Source organism: Eutrigla gurnardus (genome assembly GCF_963514095.1).
Source record: "Eutrigla gurnardus genome assembly, chromosome: 5".
Taxonomy (NCBI): domain Eukaryota; kingdom Metazoa; phylum Chordata; class Actinopteri; order Perciformes; family Triglidae; genus Eutrigla; species Eutrigla gurnardus.
The window spans coordinates 22,683,631-22,705,102 of NC_139919.1; the positions used below are offsets into that span (position 1 = coordinate 22,683,631).

Here is a 21,472-nt window from a genome sequence, read left to right on the forward strand (position 1 = left end):
AATCCACCTAGCAGCACCTCTAAAGCTCAGAGATTAATACATTCTATTTTGTTTCTTTAAATTGGAGGGAATTTGAATGTGGTTCACACTTTGGACCTCCACTTTTCTTTCTCCTGATTTAAAGACATAAGTCATTCAGTTTCTGTTTTGATAGATTACTGTTTTTCTGTTGCAATGTGGTGAGTGGTTATTTTCAGCATCCTGGGCAGCTTCTCTGTCTGCAACGTTGATAGCTGCTTCATTAAACCTCACAGTCCAGCTGCACAATCCTGAGTTTTATGTTTTAAACCACCAACAGATGCTCAAAATCTCGCCAGTGCGTCTTATTTGTTCATATAACAAGCATGCCGATTAATGATTAAAAATCCAGTGACCTCCATGTCTAACTGAGGCCTTCGCCCACAGCTGCTTTGGCAATATGTCAACTTGTAACAATAGTTATATTTAATTTAAAACAATTTGTCCTATCTAGAATTTGCTGTTGTGGCATCACATCCTCAAGTGATGTCTCAGTTGAGACAAAATATAAACAAGCTGACATCCCTTCATTTATTAATGTGTCCCCTTATAATACATTTTTTAGATCATGTTCACATAGTTTTCGATATAGTAATATCGTTTTCCCCCCATTTTTCCCTCCTCCTTTATGAGACTAAAACATTTTTCAGCTCGACAAAGAAATGCTCTGATCATTTAGAATTTTCCCAAACCTTTCCAGACAGATATCAAGGGAAATGACAAAAAAGGCTATTTGCCTTGAAGAAAGATGACATATAAATGCAGTAGTGCCCAAATGATGGAAGAAAACATCAAAGGCGATTGGTGGGTTGTTGCAAAAAGAGTCAGATGTATTTAATGTGTTTACATGCTGAATTATATGCCATTATTATTTGGATGCTGTTCGTTTTTAGATTAGGCAGTATTCTGTTCCCTGTCACTGAAGTCCTTGATGGGGAACTGATTATGATCAGAATCTGGCGTATGAAAACATCGACAAGGATGCTGAGACATTTTTACTCTTCATCCCATTTGCTGGTGGGTTTCATGCTCTGTGAATTTCTCTTTTCATCCTATGTGGAACGTCAGATGTATGATTGGATTTATGAATGCCCTCAAGAGCACCCAGCAGAGATGTGCATTGTTGTGTGATGTGAAATGCTACATTTTGCAACATTTTGCAACATGCACAGTGGGACAGCCCAGGCAGATATCATCTTGGAGGCTGATATGCTTTATGATCATGTTGCGTTTCTCAGGAAGACTGACAGAGGGGTTTTTTTTCCCTCTGGAGTTGCTCGAGTGGAACTGAAGTTCTCATGTGCAAGTTATGTTACAGACACATAGCTCATTAAGAAACAGTCTATCACACCCCACTGCTTACTTTCAAGCGTCACCCACAATTGTTCCCATCTTGATTCTTTCTCGCTTGTCACCAAAACACACGCAACTGTAATCATGCTAATTTTCTTGTTTTCCTTCTCTCTTCCCTTCTACCAGAATACCTTCCTGGAGTGGGCCTGGAGTGGATCGTTCAAACTGAGTGGTGAGTCGCTGGCTAAGCTGCTATAACAAGAAAATAACAATGAACAATGGTTAAAAATGATACAATAACAAACATGGCATCTGCTTTGTTGTTCAAAAGCATAAAAAAACCCTCTTGGTGTTACATCTGTTACATATTGAGGCATTTTTCCTGATGTTTGGAAGCCATGGCTTGTGTAAAATCCAAAATGAAACACACAAAAACCATCCCACCTCTGATGCTCACTCATTCAATATAACCATGATGTCTATTGCGGTTTACACTAACATATTAATATGTTGTCATTATGTCAGGTAGCCAGCTCTTTTTCTCTATTATTATTTCTCCATATACGTTTGTCACTAATCAATATTTTCAGTCCTTAAGATGAAACAGAATTTAACATTTAAGTTAACTGTACTGTCAACACTATTCGAAGCCTTGTGTTTCATGTTTTAGCTTGAACGCTAAAGTGTGAGAGGAGATTTGTCAATAAGCAACTTGGCAGCAGCTGAAGGACAAATGCTCAATCTCATCTCACAAGTGTCCCAACTTCACCCAGATTTACTGTAAATGTCAGAATACTCATTTAACATGGGCCACATAACTATTAACATATACTGCGTATAAATGTCTTGTAAGAGCCTTTAAATGTCAGAATCAAGTGTCTCATAATCATTCAGCTCATAAGCTGCTTATTGGGCTTTCCAATTCCACCGATCCCACAGTACTTCACTCTATAAGATGGCACAGCGAGAGACGTGTCTCATTATTAGCCTGTAATATGCAGACCTTCAGTTCTCTCCATTCAATTTATGATGTGGATGTCCTTGCTGTATATCACACAACAGACACAATCAATGTATGATGTGATTAAATGAAGATGCATGGCAAGAACGACAAACTCTTGCATGCAATAATGCATGGATGTCAGATCTTAAGGGCTTCACATTTCATGACTGACCTCCCTTATTGATCTACTTATGTCCTTTTTAAAGAAAAGAGAGGGTAAAATAAACCATCTTCTCTTTCAGATACAGATGTAAACACTTATAAACCAATATTAAATCTAATACACTTTCTTTAGGGGACAAAAAGTTCATATTTCTTGAATTCCGGTCTACTCCAGCTTTAAAATGTGAGCTAAATAACAACTTTAACACACTATTTTGGGTTTTCTTTCTTTTACCTGGTTTAAAGAAAAAGGCTTGAAGTATTTGGACGAAAATAAAGCTGCATTCTGAAAAAACTGTGACTTCATTGCCCAGTTCTCATATTGTTGGGTCTTATTCAATAAAAGTACATTCCTAAAAAATAAAAAGTATCAGCATTTTGTATAGTGGCCTTGGACCACATGATCTCATCTTGTCCAACTCTGTATCTGCCACAGAATAATGAAAACCTTAGAAGAGACGGGCTACTGCAGATCAGGAATAACTATCACCACTGTGTTAACTTACTGCAAATCATTAATAAGATACAGAAGAACACTGCCAATGACCCAGGAAACAGCTGGGGTTAAAAACTTTCAGCACCATGAACAGCTCCTCTATCCGCAGCATCCAACTGCTTCATTAAACCTCACAGGCCTGCTGGAACGATCCTGCTGTCTGACTCCAAAACACCTGCGAGGCTCATTCATGTGATGAGCATCCCCCCCGCCCAATTAATGCTCGAAACTGGACACAAAAAGTACAGCGTTACATAAATAAATGCTTGGGAGCTCACTTAACCGGACTTCATAAATTTAACATTGCAGGAAACATAATTGCCAAAGAGTACATATAACCTTGTTGTGTTTAACCTGTTTCATTTTTAATGAGCTCTGCTTCTGGACCAAGAATGGGAAATAAAAAAGAAAAATTGAAGTAGACCAGTTACTTATAAGGTTTAGTTTCCCTCGAGGGAAAAAAAAAAGTTCAGTGCTCAAACAGCACTGGACTTCGGTGACAAAACAATCCAGACTCATTAAAATACCATGATAAAATATAGATATATGAATTTAATACAGTGTTGGCAAAAACCTTCATTTGCAAGGGCAGTGAGTTTTGCAACGTAGCAGGACAAGATGAATACAGAATTGCAAACAGAAACTACAGACTTTCTTTTGACTACTGCGCCGACTAGATTAATACTGGTAATACGTTTTAAAAGTGCAAGCAATACAAAAGAGAATTGTTATGTCAGCCAGAAGAGATACAGTAGGATTTAATGTGAAACTGGGGGAGATAAGGAGCTCTACCGCGAACTCCTGGTGCCAAAAGAAGTCAATAAAACAGGCTGGAACTGAACGCCGCACAAAGGAGGAGGACGTCCTGCTCACCACAGACACCAACACGAGCACCGGAGCTCTAATGAACAGCCGACACAAATCCACACACGCCATTGGAAATACAGGAAAGCGTGTTGCCAAAGCGAAGAAAAGCCAGAGAAGAGTATTTAAATATTTAAACATATATCGTTATTAAAATAAAACCCAAACGGCCTAGTTATATGGCCCAATTATGAATTGTCTTTTTCAGCAGAATGGTCTGCCTCTGTCCATGGTGCTAAAAAATAATAATAATAAAAAAAAGAAGGAACAATCCCAACAATCCGCTGTGGCAACTGAACCTGGAGATGTTTCAAGCACCAACCACAGCGCTGATTTCATGCTTCATCTTAATTGCATTTGCAGAGTGGACACGAGCTTGAATTCCACAACAGAGGCGCGTGACTAACGTGAAATGTGTGTTTGCGCGCCGCGGAACAGCGGTGCGACACGACTCCTAAATCCTGCTCGCGCTCCGGTGCGAACATAAAAAAAACCCTGCTGGAAATCAATGACATGGTGAGTGCGTATTAGAGAGAGGGAGAGGGGGAGGGAGAGAGAGGGAGAGGGGGAGGGAGACAGAGAGAGAGAGCGAGAGAGAGAGAGAGAGAGAGAGAGAGAGAGGCGGTGTCTAGTGACCGAGGAGGAGGAAAAAGCTCCCGGTACGCTCGTCCTCGCAGCTTCCTTTTTGCCGTCTATCCTAGCAGTCGGGTGCCACCGGAGTGCCCGGGGTCGTGGACTTATTTCCCCCCGGGAATCGGACAAATTGGACACCAACGAACTATTCCAGGTAGGCTAGGTGAAGCACCGATGCTCTCTCTTTTTTATTTTTAAATCGGAGAAATATAAAAACTGGAAAGGAAAGTGAGTTTTCGACTTTGACTGTGGTGCTGCTGGATGGAGGAGAACGCAGATGAGAGCCAAGACAAAGCTCCGTTGGGGGGGGCAGTAGTGTTGACGCCGCTAATTGCTTTTCTTTTCTCTTTTTTTTAAATTGGCGGAGTGGAAGCTCGCGAGCTAATCGTGTCGCGGTGCCCCATCTGCCGCGATGACAACTCTCCAATGTTTAATCCGATGAGAAGAAGGATCAGCAGTTTGATCAAATGAGCACTCTGCGGTCCTAAACAGTGGCTCTTTTAGCTGCTTTTTTTTTTTAGAAAACATTCTTACCTGTTATGCGTCACAATATGAGAGCTCCGTGTCATGTAAAGTGCTCTATCTCACTTCATGCTGCTCTTCCAACACTTCTGCATCCTTTTTCTCTCGGTCTGTTTTCTAACTCCTCTTATGTCGTATCCCCCCCCCCCTCCTCTCTGTGTCTTTACTTCCAGAAGATGTTCTTCTTCCTGCTACCTGTCGTGGCTCTCTTGCTGAGCAGAGAAACGGTCTCCGGTAACAGTAATGACAAATGGCTGAGCACCGTGGCTCAGTACAACAAGGACAGATCCTGGAACAGATTCAGAGATGTGAGTTTGAACTGAGAGAAACACCATCCAGCCAAACAGGGCACCAAAATAAGAGACGTATTGTGTGTGTGTGTGTGTGTGTGTGTGTGTGTGTGTGTGAGAGAGACAGAGAGAGAGAGAGAGAGAGAGAGAGAGACAGAGAGAGAGCGAGAGCACTATGCCCTTGATACACCCTGTGAGTACTTGAGCACTTGCCAGCAGGCATAATCCACCTTGTAGAGACTCAGCATGTTCCGATCCTGGTTGGAAGAGAAGTCTCGTAGACCAAGACCTTCTGTACGTGATAGAAAATAAACAGCTTATGATGTGACTGATTTATTTCCTCAACTGATTTGACTATAAATTACGGCAAATCAGCGAGACTCGTCCAGTCATGGTTATATCAGGCTTAAACTGGATAATATCTCAGCTGAGGCGGCCGTTCTTGTTCTCTAGCATGTTCATGCTCTCCGGTTGACTGCAGGCCAGCTGACTCAGTGTGCTGTCAAGTCAATACAGACGTGTTTCGATGCAGAGACATTTGGCTCTCAGTCTTGTATAAACCACCACGGTTGTCTGAGATTTGGCTTGAAACGTAGGTTGCTATGGTTAAAACTTCTGTGGCGTGCTCTGAAGAAAGCCCTTAAGCTTTGACTGAAGAAGAACTTTGTGAATGCTGTCGGATGCTTCACCTGCACTTGAAAAGTCAAAAGCGGAAAGTCAATGTGAAGTCTGAGTTCAATTCTCTGCAATGACACCTGCGAATTGCTTTAATTGTTGTGAAATTAAAAAAGGAAATCACATATTCAGCACAGTCATTGTTCAAAGTCACGCACCCCACATTTTCAAGGATAGACTGACACACTACATACTGCACTTCAGGCAACATTTAGGGGTTGAGTGTATAAAATGATGACATTGAGAGTATTTCTTTATGATGGAATGGTGCAGCTATAAAACATGCAGTCTTGAGTTTAAATATGTTGCTCAGTGTAATTAATATGTGGCTTCAATGAAGAGCTGGAGGGGAATATAATGCTGCCAAGTGGTGTAGTTTAACAACCGTATAGCCATTTAAGGGGGAATCCAAGGGGTTGGTTGTATGAATATAATCTAGATGGATGGATGGATGGATGGATGGATGGATGGATGGACCTACATATGACTTCCACAATCTTCCTCTAAGCCATGGCTCTGGCCTCAACTGGAGAATGACAACAATGCTAAATGGACGAAATCTCCAGTTTAACCAGTTGACATCAGGCTCACGGTGACAGTTGTGTAACCAGTGGCTTTCCATTTTGATTACCCCTAACATGAAGATGTTCTCCAGAGATTTAAGCAGACAGTGGGCTTACATTGGTCTTATTATAGCTGATCTTCCCCATACCGTTCTGGATCGGCCATGTGAGAGCCAGTATTAGTCATGTCTCAGCCAGGGCTCTATACTACCTGCAGAGTGAGTGAGAGTGTGTGTGTGTGTGTGTGTGAGAGAGAGAGTGTGTGAGCTTTTTATTCCTCTCTGTGGTCTCCTGTGCAAGTGAAACTCATTAACAGGAAACTGTCAGTGGAGGGCGGAGGACAGGAGCGGAGAGGAGGGAGGAAAGAGGGGAGGAGAGGAGCGATGGATAGAGGGAGAGGCTGTGACATTTATGTTTAATATTTCAAGCAATGCTACCAACCTGCTGCCGTGTTTATGTGTGCGTCTGTGTGTATTGTCTGCCCTATCACATGAGGAAACCTGCTGGTCGTAATTTGTCTCCTGCAACATTGGCTGTCCTTTGTCCCGCCGTGTCTGCTATCCTCCTCCATTCTGTCTTCCTCATTTCTTTCCTCCCCTCTCTGGTACCACACCATTTCATTTCACAGATAGCAAGACCCTCGATTAGGAAAATGTGGTATGAGTCAATTTCAACCTGCAAAACAACGATTCTTGCACCTAATCTAAACGTGATGAGAGAGGAAAGCCTGATTTTAAGGTGCTGTAATTGTGATCACGATGTGTTCAGAGGCTCCTTTTATGCTGTACGATTTTCCAACGGATGAGTGTGAGAAATGTCTGTTGAATTAATTGGTTGTCAATCGTGGTCTCAATCTGTACTCTGTGACACGTCCATAGTGGCTTTCTAAGAGTTGTGGTGGCAAAAACACAGGCTGCTTTAAAGTTCAAAATTGAACGGCAAATTTTCACCATGTGACTGATGCAATGAGCCATATTTACACAGAATATGACAGAGTAAAGTGGTGAGAAAGCATATTTAACTTGCCTTCAGAACATAATTTTCCCTTATGTATTTAATGTCAAGATTTCACAGTCCTTCATGTCTCTGTCAGTCAGTCTCACCCCTCTCTCCTCTTAATTCTCATCGAGTCATGAACTCCATATTTTTTCCCTCCCAGCTTCTCTCTTTCTCCCTCTGTCTCTCGAGCTGCCAATGACCCTGCAGTGTTTCCCGCAGGATTTTTTTCAGCAGCGGTGGTCCCCGAACCCTCTAGGGGGGTCCGGGGGCATGCCCCCCCGGCCGAAATTTTTTTGTACCCTTTACATTGGAATGCATGAATCTGGTGCACTTTGAGAGGAGAATATGCACTTAAATCCTATTCAAACAGTCCTGTGTATTACTGTAGATGGGATTATTGGTGTTGTAACTTTGCCTTTTGTGTCTTCATTTACAGATTTTTATATTTTTGTATAGTAATATTTAACAAAAAATGCCACAACGCAAATATAATTTGCACAATTTATTTACAGATTTTTGCCTAATGCTTAAACACTAAACATGGTTGCTATGCCAAAAGCATAACTGTTTTTTACATAAGACACTTTGTTCAAAAATGAAATCTCCTGCAACAATGGGCAAAACACATCTTTTTAAATTATAAACCTAACTAAAATTTGAAAAGAACACAGACTCACACACATGAAAAATAAAAAATAAAGCTAATTGAATACCAATCAGTGTGAGCCTTAGCACTACAAATAGACCTCAGGTGAGCTCAGCTCCTTTGTGAGACAGTGAGAGTCAGGGGAAGAGGACAAGAGAGCGACACTGGTGGTCATGTAGCGACACATTTTAGCAACTTACTTTCTCTCTCTCTCTCTCTGTCTGTCTCTCTCTTTCTCTGTCTGTCTCACTCTTTCCTTCTTTCTTCGATCTTCCGCTTCACTCGCTACTGCTAGAATCAATGTAACTTTGCAACCGTGTAGGGTAGCCTACTGCCAACAACTGCCACACTCGCTGTGTATTTTTCTTCTTTGATGTTGGTTACGTGACGATGTGCCGCGTGCTGCGCAATTGACGTTACGCGCTGTACATTTTCTAAAAGGAGCTACGTAAAAAATCCTTAAAAAAAAATCCTTTAAAAAAAAAAAAAAAAAAAAAAAAATTTTTTTTTTTTTTTTTTTAAAGGATTTTTTTTGCAGCGGCGGAGAAAATTCAGCGGCGGCGGCGCGCCGCTGCTGTGTGAACGTGGGGGAAACACTGCCCTGTGCTTCCTCAACCATGGCCCTCTCTATCTCCCCCCTCCCTCTCCATCTTCCCTATCTGCCCTCACCCATGACTCCTCCTCTCCATTGCCCCCCCCACCCCCACCCCCCTCTGCTTTCCACGTTTCACTATGCATCCCTGATGAGCCACTTGCTCCCCCTGCATAATGCATGAGCATCCATTTGTTGGCTGGGGAGCTGGTGCAATAGTTAACCAGTCAAAGTTCAGGTGGGCTATCTTGAAAACATAAGGAAAATAGGATTTGATTTATTCATTTGCCTAGGCACATCCCCAACAAGGACTGTGGTAAGATATGTGGAATGTGGACAGTTTTATTGCAGTCGTCTTCTATCCGGGAAGGACAAGCAGTAGAAATAAAAGAAAAACATCCCTCATTACCGTCACATTTTGTCAGTTCAAAAACATTTTTCTTCCTTCAATCAAAACAAAGCCAGTCTTTGTTACCTGCTTGTATACTTGATGCAGACACCGATTCCAGCTGGTTTGTAGAAACAAAAGAAACATTTGTGTGAATAAATGACACGCAGTGTTGACATCAGCCTGAAGTTTGTGGACAGCCTCGCTGGCAGAGCTAGTCTAATTCTTCACACATCCGCTGCCATTGTTCAACGGTGTGGTTAGTGGAGTTGACTTGTGGAAAAGTGTTGTTTGTTTCTCGTGCAGCGTCTTTGTTTCCAGTGTGCTACATGGACGGTTTGGGGCTTGTACAGCTTGTTTGAGGATCTAAATGTTTTGGACTAAATAATTTTTTTAATCCTTAAATTTGCTGCCCTTTCGCCACTTGTTGTAAATTATGATATTTTCACTTTCCTTAGGTTACAATCACTACTTAAATGTTCATGAGCTTTTATGCAAATAAATGATAGCTGCAGTGAATATACATGCATTTGTATGCAGCACTGAGGTCGACTGTGTTTCTGTTTCAAGCAGGGTCAACTATGTTGTAAGCCTGCAGCTGCCTGGTGTTGTTGGCTACATCAGAGTATTCTGGTCAGGACAAAAGTATATACTGGGGGGGGGGTCAAGCTGGAGTAGTGGTAGAAGCAGCCGCAGTAACACAAAATATCTCATCAACCAATATGACTCTAGTAATACCAGCAAGCAGGCTTGAGACTGAGGTGCATGACAAAATGTGTAACTATAGCGACTTCCACACTGTCTCTTCATGATGCTGGTAATGCAGCCGAGCTGTCCGACAGATTTACAGTTAATATATCTTTGAGTTGAGTGAATGTTCTTACAGCAGTAGACATATTGACACGTAGTTGATAATTATAGTCATTATTTCTAAATTTCGCAGCTAATTACTTTACCTCCCTCCCATCATCCCAACAGCTAGCCTTAACCTTTTGTTGTCTCTGCAGTGAATAGAAGAAACTGATACTTTGTAAATATACTATAGGAGAGTGTGCTGAAAGGTTGGACAGCAGCGTTTAAAGAGCCCCCGCTGTAATTGCTTTTTATACAGTAGTGAAGTCTATCAGATAATACTGCACGTATTATGGCGTGTGTATTGCAGAGCCGGCCGGTTCAATCTAGTTCTGCCATCCTGGCCTGAGCCAGCCTATTGTTTGGTGGATTTATATTGTGCAAGGAAATGATTGGGTAGTTTGTATTGAGGTAAAGGAACAGTAAGCATTCGGGAGAGTCGGGATAAAACATGAGCTTAAGATGATCTACGTTGAAAATGTACCTGCTGAAGTAATGAGTCATGATCCCAGGCTAGAATCTGACCCACTTATTCAACTAGGTAGGGTGTCAGTTCATTTGTGCCGACCAAAATCAGTGTGTTGTACCGCGCTTTCAATGCCTGGTCAGGAACATAGACTGTTTACTCACTCTTTAATCAGATTTTTTTGCAGATTCAAATCTTAATTTGGCCAAGTACCCAGCTTTTGTGTTGTCTCGGGTTGTCTTGTGCTGTATAATCTTCTCTCTTGTGTCTCTTATCAGGATCTCTCTCTGCAAACAATTACAGGAAAGCTGTCATTGTCATTCAAGCAGACCCACTTTTATCCTCAGGAGGAGGGAAAGTTGTTTTCACTCTTCTGAGCCGGTTGTTTGTTTCTCCTAAAAGAGCCTTCTCTCGTGTTTGTCCCCCTTGCCATCGTTTTCGCTCATTCTGAAATCCTGTCTTCTGCCCTGCTTGCACGCTGTCAGGTTTTCAGAAATGCACTGAATCCTTTTTGCGAGGGCTTTGGGATGTGTACTGCATATTTCCTAATATATTTGTGTAAATGCATGCCGTCTCCAGACTGTCTGTTCATTAGCTGGTGGACCTGCTGACAAGGTTGAAAACCTTGACAAGCTCCAAACCACAGAGTGTGTGTGTTTGTTTGCGTGGTTGCGTTGTGACTGTGTGTGTCAGACCGTGCGGCCTGTCTCAGCGCAGTCTCATGGTGACAATTAAATGCTGTCATCTTTTATTATTAATATTCACTTTTCAAGACAACAGTCTCTCCGGGGCTGCCAGTCACTGACCCCAACTGTCTCTATTTATCAAACTAAATGTGCATGTGGGCAGTTTTAGTAACTATGGGATTTTCTGCTACGGAGCGACTATATTCTTCATTTCAAAGCTGGTCAGTGTAGTAGCTCGTATTACACGTCTCTCCCCTTTTCCATTTATACTGAGGGGAGGGTTTTGCTGAGCTTGCACATTCTTTTTACAGCCTAACTCTGCCTGAACACATTCCCACCTGGGAGCTTCCCACTGCATCTAAATTAACTGGCCGTCTTCTGTCATGTCTGTGTTTGCACCTTGATGTGTATGTGTGTGTGTGTGCTGATTGGCTGGTTGCGTGGCTGAGGGGAAGAGGCTGAGCGCAGTTTGCAGAAGCAGCTTAGACAAGACGAACCCTAGAGTCACCTTCACCAGACACATACATGCACACACACAGACGCACACGCACACACACCCTCTGAGCGAATGCTCTGCAGACATACAGCAGTCTTGTCAATGAAGCAGAGTCTTGGGTGAACACCTGTCAGTCTCTCTTATCTCTCCTTTGCTCTGTCCGACATTTTTCTTTCTCCACTTAACCTGCCTCTATACCTTCTCTTCATACCAATTATCACCTCCAGTCTCTCCTGGCTATTCCCTATCTCTCTCTCTCTCTCTCTCTCTCTCTCTCTCTCTCTCTCTCTCTCTCTCTCGTTTTATACTCCACTAATTCCTGATGAAACAGTGCCCTTCAAAATAAACCTTCTCGCTCTCACACGCTGCTCCTTTCATCCTTGTTCCCTTTTCCACGCTTTTCTTCTGCATACATACATCTCACTGTGAGCTATTGATTTCAAACGAGAAAATGCTGATCCTAATCTCTGCACTGAAGGAGATTTTTCCTTGTCATGTAGTACCCCTTTAAAAAAAAATACACAACTCCCTCCAACTGCTGTCTGTCAAAGTGTATGAATGCTCACACACACATACACACACACACACACACACACACACACACACACACACACACACACACACACGCACACACACACACAGCTTCCCATCCACCCTGAGGCTCTTGGATAGATCGATCAGTAAATTTACAGGCCTGGTAACCCTGATTGGAGCCTTGATATAATCAATATGAGTGTGAAGAGGCAGGAAGACACACACACACAAACACACACATGCAGGCACACACACACACACACACATAGAGAGAGAATCACATTTGAGGACAATTCGGTCACAGGCTACAGAGGTCACTGTCCCCCTATGACCAAGATAAATACGTTTTGAGTGTGTGTGTTTGTAGGTGTGTGTGTGTGTGTGTGTGTTTGTAGGCGTGTGTGTGTTGGAGGGGAGGACAGAGAGACGGACAAAGTAAGGGAGCTAAAGAATTGCCAGTGTAATATTGGCTGATGATAAGAAAAGAGGAAATGGGAGGAAAAAGAGAGAAAGATGGTTGGAGAAGAGACGGAGAGGAGGAGCTTTCATGTGAAGCCCATCAACACTGTGGGCAGAACAGATGGACAGACGGAGGATGTGATGGGAGAAACGTTGAATCCATCATCAATAAAACATGTATGTGTGTGTGCACTTCAGTCGGCTTTGTGGTGGCAGCCCCTCCAAACTCCTCTCCGTCTCTGTGGGGATTGCCTTTCTGTCGGTGTATTTGGCGCGGATATAAAAGCGCTCCTGCATAGCCGTTGATTCTTTTGAAGAGATGCTGACTGATTTTCTGCTAATGTTTAAAGATTGAGAAAAAGACGGAGAAGCCATCGTCAGAACATTAGAGGGGGGAAACAACTGATAGCTATACTCTACCACTAGTTCTGCATCTGGATGTCTTACTTTGAGCAATATTCTATTAGAAAGCAGTTTTTAAACTCCTTCCCCTTCCCTCGACATTGGAGTGTAGAAAATCCTCTTTTTATTCCTAGAAGAGGGATTGTGTTGGACACAGCCTGAACCAATATTCATATTTAGCCACCAGTGTTATCGCATCCAGTACCTTAAAGATCGTGATATGATGATATATAAAATATTTGATTGGTAGCTACCCCTCTAACATCTGGATGTGTTACATTATTATGGAAAATGCTAGTGGTGTGAATCCACCATGGGGTCGGTCTGTTGGTCTGTTCTTTTAAATGATCTGAGGGATTGTCATGAACTTTTGTGCAGACACGTATGGTCTCAAGAGGACAATTCCCAATGAATTTGACTTTATTTTTTATGTTCTCTCTCACAGGAAGTAGGTTGACATTCTGGGGTATTAAGTAAAACTATTAGATGGATTGCTCCAGACATTCATGTTGCCTTCAGCATAAATTTGAATAACTTCCAGTGAAATGGAAGTTAGAGCGTCTTTAGCTTCTGTACTGGGAGCACTCCCCAGTCGAACGGGAATATTTGAGGGGCTACAAGAGAGATTTTAGTAAAATCCTTGACATTTGATTGGACCGCTAAAAAGTGGGCTTAGAATGTTGAATACTACGGAGCTACATGGGACCGTGGCTCAACTGCTCCCTGGTCGCTAAAAGTTACAGATGGATTGGTCATGATATTGTTGTTGTTCATTGGTTTATACTAGCTTACGTAAGCACAAGTCATATTTAGTTGTACAGGCGAAAAGATTGGATTGGATTTTGATATAATTATATGAAGAAATTGTATTTGTGGTGCATGTATTGTTAAATGGATACACAGTGGGGAATGCAAAAGGGTTTAAATACTTTAAATAATATTTTGACCTGAGGTAGGTAATGAGTAGGTAATGAAAAGTTAAGGAATCATACTTTTTATATAGTCCCTCCATCAAGTTCATCAGAAAATAGTGAAAAAAAGTCTTGCTTGGTCCGAACAATAGTCCCATACCTACAGATATTCAGTTTAGACCCATATCCTCACATTATATAGTATGTGAGGGTTGGTTTCATTTAAAAATGACCAGAATTATTGTTGACTTACTTTCCGTTAATGATTTGATATATTACTCAATTAATCATCCTAGCACTCAAACAGATTCACTCTATTGAATTGCCAGTGTTAATATCCCATTACCGAGCATGCAGTAGTGATCTCATACGGCTTCAAGCTGTCCTCATTGGATTTTCACCATATTTCATTGTCACGGACGTCTGCTGTCGTTAGAAAATCTACATAATACTAATGACAGGCAGCATTCTGTCAACATATGTCTGTAATAATGTAGGGTTTTAACTCACATCCGTAGCAGCTGGTTTTGATGGAAGGGGAGGATATAAGTGTGTGTTTGTGTGTGTGTATAGTTGCATGCATAATAGGTTGTTTTGATCATCATGTGCTTGTCACAGTGAAAATAAAGGCGTATGCTTTATATGTCAGAATACTTTTGTATGTTTTTGTGGGAGCGTTTCTGTTGCCATTGCCATTAATGAAGCTGTCACCTCCGCTGCGTTCACGCCGGCTCTAGCATATGATCAGATGTTTCTTCCTCTGGGTTTGGCTCCCTCTACATCTCTCGTCATGCCCAGGTTTGATTGAGGTCTCTGTAATGTGGTTTATATGTTGGATCTATGAGCGGTGATGAGCCATAGCGTGTTATTGTGATACTATTGACCTTTTTTTTCACGGTGGACATGTCGACTCGTCGTAGTAGGAAAAGACAGGTGAAACTAATTCCGTTAACGATGGCTCGTTTCCATCAAGTGCCCCAGTGAGAGTGACGGTGAGCCAGTGTGCACAATACCAAAAACCTGCAACTGGCTCGCCTAAATGGAATGCAGTTTTTTTTTTTATTTCATCTCATGCCAATTGTGCTTTCTCTGCTATGATGAGCCAAATGGAAAAGCCAGTGAACAAGAGGTATGCTGTTTTGTTGGGAGTTTGTGGTCTTGGACCTTTGCCTTGGAACTGGTAATTAACTCTATAATTAGGATGTTATGCCCTTAAAATCAGAGTTGTTGAGTGTTGTTTGGACTTAGAAGTACATAGAGGCAGGTTTACCACATTCACCAGCATGTTAGCCCACTCACATTTAAACAGTAATAACAATTGATCCATGAATGTACCAAATTTCATGGCAACCTATCCCATCCGTCCAATTTGTATTTGGTATTTTTTAAAGCGGGCTGTATTTTCCCCTTCTCTACCATGGTCTTTATGAAGTCACTTTTCAACGGATTTTACTCACGAGTGAGGTGACTTGCACAGATCACATTTGAAAGCCTTCCCACCCCTGAGTGTCAGAGTGTAAAATAAATCACGGGCAGGCTGTTTCTCTTTTTCACACCTCCCCAGCCCTCCTTTCGATCAGTGTCAGCGTCTCTCTTCTCGCTCCCTCTCTTTCTCTCACTCTGATGTTTATGGTCTCTAAAACATGTCAGATTGAGTTGGTCATTATCTAATTTCCCCCCTGAGGGCAGGGATACGGTTACTGTTTGTGTGTACGGTGTGTGTGTGTGGGTTTGAGAGATGTCTTGCCTGCTTCAATAATTCAGTAGGTGTCTGCCTCTCTAGAGAGAGAGAAAGAGATTGACAGAGCGGTTCCTTGTAGCTTTTAGTGCCTTTCCATATTCCTCACTGAATCATTTTGTAGCTTTCTGCAGCTAAGTAACTCCCTGGTGATGCACTCTTGTTTATGACACACAAACTCTTGGGATGTGTCAGTAACAGCAACAAATAGTTGAACCCTGAAGGGTAGAATGAATATTGCATGTAAAGTCATGGACTCTCTGCATGTATGTTTGTGTGGACAGAACCAACAGCCATTTGGGTAATCTAGTTAGACAGTGTTAGCTTTTCCAAAGTGAAACAGAACTGCTTCCAGCTGTTGCAATCATCCTGAGGGGTGCATGAATGACTATACTTGATATCATGGTGATCTCTTCTATAGTTCTACACGTTTTTCATATTCACATCTTTTGTTTAGGGATGGGAGGATATGAAAATGATCATATCAAAATACTTTCAAGCCATGATATTATTTCGATAATCATGAATAGGTGCTTAAAACTCTTCAATGGCACTATAACATACTGGAATCACTTTACATTTAGTTAATAAACATTTTTTTTATTGTATCACATATAAGACACAACTTTTCTTCGTGAAAAACATTCAAAAATAAGATGATCATTAATCATATGGTCATATATATGTATTATATGTTTTTGTTTGTTTTTTTGTACCCTGTATTATTAAAATAAGGTTCCATTTTTCACGTATCTACCATAGTGAGCTAGACATCTTTTCAAGTCAGTCGTGATGATATTTATGGTCATCCCAATAACTGAAATTCACCACGATCAATAACTGTGGGTGTTTTTTATCCTGAGTGTTTGAAACCAACTCACTGACCAACATTTGTATCTAGCTTCATATCCCCATGGCATGGCTAAAAAGAAAATGCCATGAACAAAAAAATATCTGAATTATATAAATACAATTTCCTCTTGTGTGATACATGTCCTCTGAGGTAGGCATGTTAAAATTAATATTTGCATGAGTCTTCCAGCTGTAATCCATGCTGTTGGAGGAGATTGATGGTGGGGGTATTGAAGTTACTTTTAGCCCACCAAGGCAAACTTCACACCAGTATTTCGCTGGCATCACGCAACCACTCTCCAGTCAGATGTCATAGTGTTGTCAGAGTAACAGCTGGCTGGACGTCCTTTTTCAGGCTGACTTTCAAATCCAGAGGGACACATGTAACCTGATTTAAGCCAGATGGTGTTTTTATCCCTTGTATCCTATTTAAACATTACACCTTTGAACACATAGTTTCAAACATGTAATGTTTGAAGGAGAAACTCTAATTTAAAAGTAATTTTGTGATTTTTCATTCATAATTGTATTTTGAGTGCAAATATCATTAGAAAGGAGTATTTATAGTTGACCGTGTACCTGGCTGGATAAAATGGGACAGTTTAGTTGATTCATTTAAATGATAAATGATTCAGTATACCACAACTGACTAATAGTAAAATGAATGTACACTGTAGCCTTAATAAGAACAGATAAGATTCTCCTACAAGCACCATTTAACAAAGTTTGATGCTGCCTTAAATCAAACTAAAATATCAAAGCTTATTATACAAAACGTATTCTCCTCTGTCGCAGAAGCAGAAGTCTGTTTCCCTTCCAAGTTTCTCTTGTGAGATCAGATCAGTTGAGCCCTGACAGGGATGTTGACTTATGAATTTCACACGCTACTTTTCCCAATTAAGCCGTTCCATCTACACACACATCTACACATCTGTGTACATTCTTGATGCAAAACAAGTTGGGTTTTTTTTTTGTGCGTGTTAATGGACCAAAAATTATATGGTCATTAAATCGTACAGACTTAAAGCAAGTAATTAAACACTGCAGGGCTGTTGACTGGTCTATGAATATGGTAATTAGAATCGACAACTCTTGGCAATTACACAAACAAGACGTTCCCTGCCTGTAATGTGCTGTATGTGCTGGAGTTTCGAATGTGTCATCATAGGATGCTGTGCTACGAGGTGCACGGCTGCTGCCAGCGTGTCATTTAAATGAGCTGACTGGAAATGATGCATGGTAACGTTACAGGAGCAAACAGCACTCGCAAACACAGTGCTGACATGCCTACTCTACCTAAATTCTTGACTTTCATTGCCATTTAAATTTCAGTGCTTTCTTAAGGGTAAAAATACGTAATTCTGTACTTGGCACACAGGTTTCTGTTTTCTCCAATCAATATCCCAGAAGACTCTTGCCAACTCAATCTTCAAGTGCTGTCATCCAAAACAAAATTAAATCAACAGCTAAATTCTTTTTGTGTGTAAATGCCGAGCACGGCTTGGTCACTATGAGGGGGGGAAAAAAGAAATTCTCATTTCAATAAGACCAGTAAGTGTTGGCACAGGTGGCTGACTGAGTATAGAACAGCTCCTACTTCCAGTTTTGAAGCAATTCCATTTCATGTTCTTGGTCAAAATGACTTGCGGTGCTCTCCCTCCATCTCCCATTCATGTACGGTTGAGGCGATACAGGCACATTGCGTGCGTTGACAACGGCTGTCCCGTTGATCGAGCTGTGGACGGGGGAAAGACATGGCAAGAATAGGGAAGTCAAAGGCCAGTCTGTTTACGGCATGAATAAAGGGGAGATGATTATGTGAAGGTCAGGCTTTTATTGGAGAGAGAGGCGTTGTGCCATGGCTTTGGGTGTGAAAAGGAATATATTTATGCATATGTGCATTCTGTATACGCATATTGGAGGTTGACAGATGAATAGTTTGACATCTTTAATTAAACTCGGCTGAGTCATTCTCTGAGCTGCAGCCTCAATCACATTTTAATAAGCCATGCCTTCAGCAGCGCACATGGAATAAGGTCTCTTTAAACCTCCCTTCGTCCCTCTGTCTGCCTTTGGAGTGTGTGTGTGTGTGTGTGTGTGTGTGTGTGTGTGTGTGTACATCTCTAACCTTGAAGGAGCCAGCCTTTTTGCATGCTCCCAGTGAGTTCCTCATGGATTTTGAGTTGATTAATAAGGTGAGCTGGGACGCTGCTGGTCAATACTGGGAGCTTCTTTTATCTGGAACTGACAGATATTCTGCTCCATCCCTGGATGGAGGGCTTCAGATGTATTCACTGGCAGATAGTATCAACTGATTGTTTATCACAGATCTAATCAGCACATGTTGGAAGTTAGACAAAGAAGTCAATGTTAGCGACCAGCGTGTGAACCTAGCTACGGTATGTACACAATGAGGTTGTGGATGAATAATGTGGACATAATGATTAAGTGGGTAAAGACAAATGATAGAACACAACAGTCTAAGTTCAGAAAATTACATCAATTTACTGTAATGCTGGTTTTACACAAAATCAATAAATGAGAGCAACGACGACTCTTTAAATATACATAAACATCTGAACTTGTCCTTTATTGTTATTTAAGGTAATTAAGTAAAGTAGTTATTGTAAGTGTTATTCATTCTTTATTATCATTTAATTTCCAGTAGATTTTACTGCTCAAAATGATCTCTTTACCCATATTTACTGCAATTGTTCACTTTGATCATGAAGTTAATTGTTAAGCTGTAAAAACGGGGATCACAGCCAAAACATCTTGTTTGTGATTATGTAAAAAGCAAAGATCGGCTAATATATCTTTAACTTTTAGGTGTTGGCCCCCCAAACCATCCAATATTGACTGACTTAATTCGAACACAAGTCATTAAGGGTACACACACACACACACACACACACACACACACACACACACAGTTGCATTAATACACCTAATACACAATATAATCAGCTGACATTTCATAAACTGTAAGTGGTCTGTTTAATGATCTCCAGTTGATTGCATTTACAGCAATCTGCACTGTTAATACTTGCATGTCAGTAATAATCCCACTGCTAAGCATGCACGCAAACTAACACATACACACACACACACACACACACACCCACACACACTCACACACACACACTTAAATAAAGTGGTCATGATCACTTACTTATATGTGTTTTTGCTTTCAATACACATTTCATGGTGAGAGCTTTGACATTCGGAAATGTCCCCACTCTGACTTTCTCTGCCTGGCTTCTCAGAAAGAGAGCATTTTTATCATCATGTGTGACTCCATATGTGTGTAGTATATGGACATGTGTGCCCAGCATGGCACCTGGCATGGCCTTCTAATGAAGTTACAATGCATTTTTAACCTTTGTTGTCACGGTTACAATTATAAACATGTGGTTAAGGTAGGCAATTATGTGGTTATGCTTAAACAAAAAAACACTAGCTGTTTGTTGGAAACAGGAATGTGAACTTCGTCACTTGACAGCCACTAGAGGGCTTTGCCATTTGAACCGACTTGTTGTTTTGGGGCTGTGGCACTTTCAAATCAATATGTGTGTCTGTATGACTGCTGTGCGTGTTTGTGTTTGTGTGTTTGCCTTCTTCTTCTCACCCCTCCTCCCCCGCCCTGGTTTAACAAGGACACTCAGCAAGGGAGCGAGAAAGGGTCAGAATTTCCAGACTGCGATATTCCTGACTCAGATTTAAAAGCTGGCCTAGTTGCATACTATTGCAGCGAAGGTCAAAGTATCAGTGAACATTTTCTTGAATGTGTGGCTATACAGCGTATACGTGTGCTTATGTGTGTGTGGGTGGTTAAATACAGCACGTGTGGGGAAAGTTAATAAAAGTGAATCATTTGATGTTAGAATGAAGGTAAAAGCAATTAAATACTCAACATATCTGCACCACATGGTGACTGGATGGAAAAACAGATTTAGGTACTTATCTCATGGTTTGCATTTACTTGTGCACAAAACACAAGAGACCCGTGTACAGAATATCAGTTTGTAAGCTAACATATTCTTTTTGCTGTTTTCCTTTCATGTCTTACCTCATCCACTGATGGCACAACAGGTAAGTCTGCATTTGTATTTGCTTATCGTGTTATTGTTGGCTAGACATTGTGCTTGCATTTGAGCGAGTGTGCTTGTGTGCATATGTTCTGGTTGGTGCGTAATTGTGATTGACGTGTGTCATTTCTTTTAACCTGGCCAACACACACAAACGCATCTACACATACAGGCACGCACACACACACACACACACACACACACACACATAGAGGCCCGTGCTGCTGGCGATATGATTTATCGACTTTGAGCATTTGTATGTGTTTGAGCAGGTACAGCCTTGGTTACTACAGGACTGGCCTCCAGGCTTGTGTGTGGCAGCGGAGATTTGTAGCTCTGTGCGCTGCTTTCCCCTGAGTCTCCACACGAATACGCACGCATGCGCACACACACACACACACACACACACACACACACACACGCATACACACGCACACACAGAGTACAGTTTGATTTTACTGCAGACGCTGAAAACTCTGTGGCCTCCAGTTTGACTGCTGTTGCCTGATGAAATCAGCCGATAACACAATGGGTTGTGATGATGAAATCCCCCCACTAATGTTACCTCTTACCACTGTACTGGGTGTATCACACTCATACGGCCACAAATGATCGTATGCACCAGAACGGAACTCAGCCGTGTCCGAACATGTGCGTGGGCACTTGACCTGTCAATGCGACCTGCCTAGTCTCATAGTGATTGTATATGTTTTGTGGTCAAAGGAGCAGCAAGAAAACGGTCGATAAACACATTCTATTCCATAGAAATTCTTCACAATAAAAGTCCTCTTTTATGTTTGCCGCTCACTCTTCCTCTGTGCAGTATTAGAAGAGTTGTTGCTAT

At 41.5% G+C, this 21,472-nt stretch overlaps 2 protein-coding genes across 4 annotated transcripts in view; one reads left to right on the forward strand and one right to left on the reverse strand.

The window, feature by feature from the left end:
- Nucleotides 1-21,472, reverse strand: part of LOC311013267 (eukaryotic peptide chain release factor subunit 1) — a 247,185-nt gene that overhangs the window by 160,635 nt on the left and 65,078 nt on the right. The gene's annotated exons all lie outside the window — the stretch shown is intronic.
- Nucleotides 4,466-21,472, forward strand: part of spock1 (SPARC (osteonectin), cwcv and kazal like domains proteoglycan 1) — an 82,449-nt gene continuing 65,442 nt past the window's right edge. For 2 of the 3 annotated variants that reach the window (XM_084009299.1, XM_084009301.1), the window contains exons 1-2: nt 4,466-4,623; nt 5,165-5,299. In XM_084009299.1, the coding sequence (XP_083865425.1) occupies nt 5,168-5,299 (132 nt within the window). In that variant the 5' untranslated portion in view covers nt 4,466-4,623; nt 5,165-5,167. The remainder of the gene's footprint in view (nt 4,624-5,164; nt 5,300-21,472) is intronic. The other variant, XM_084009300.1, reaches the window with a different exon arrangement.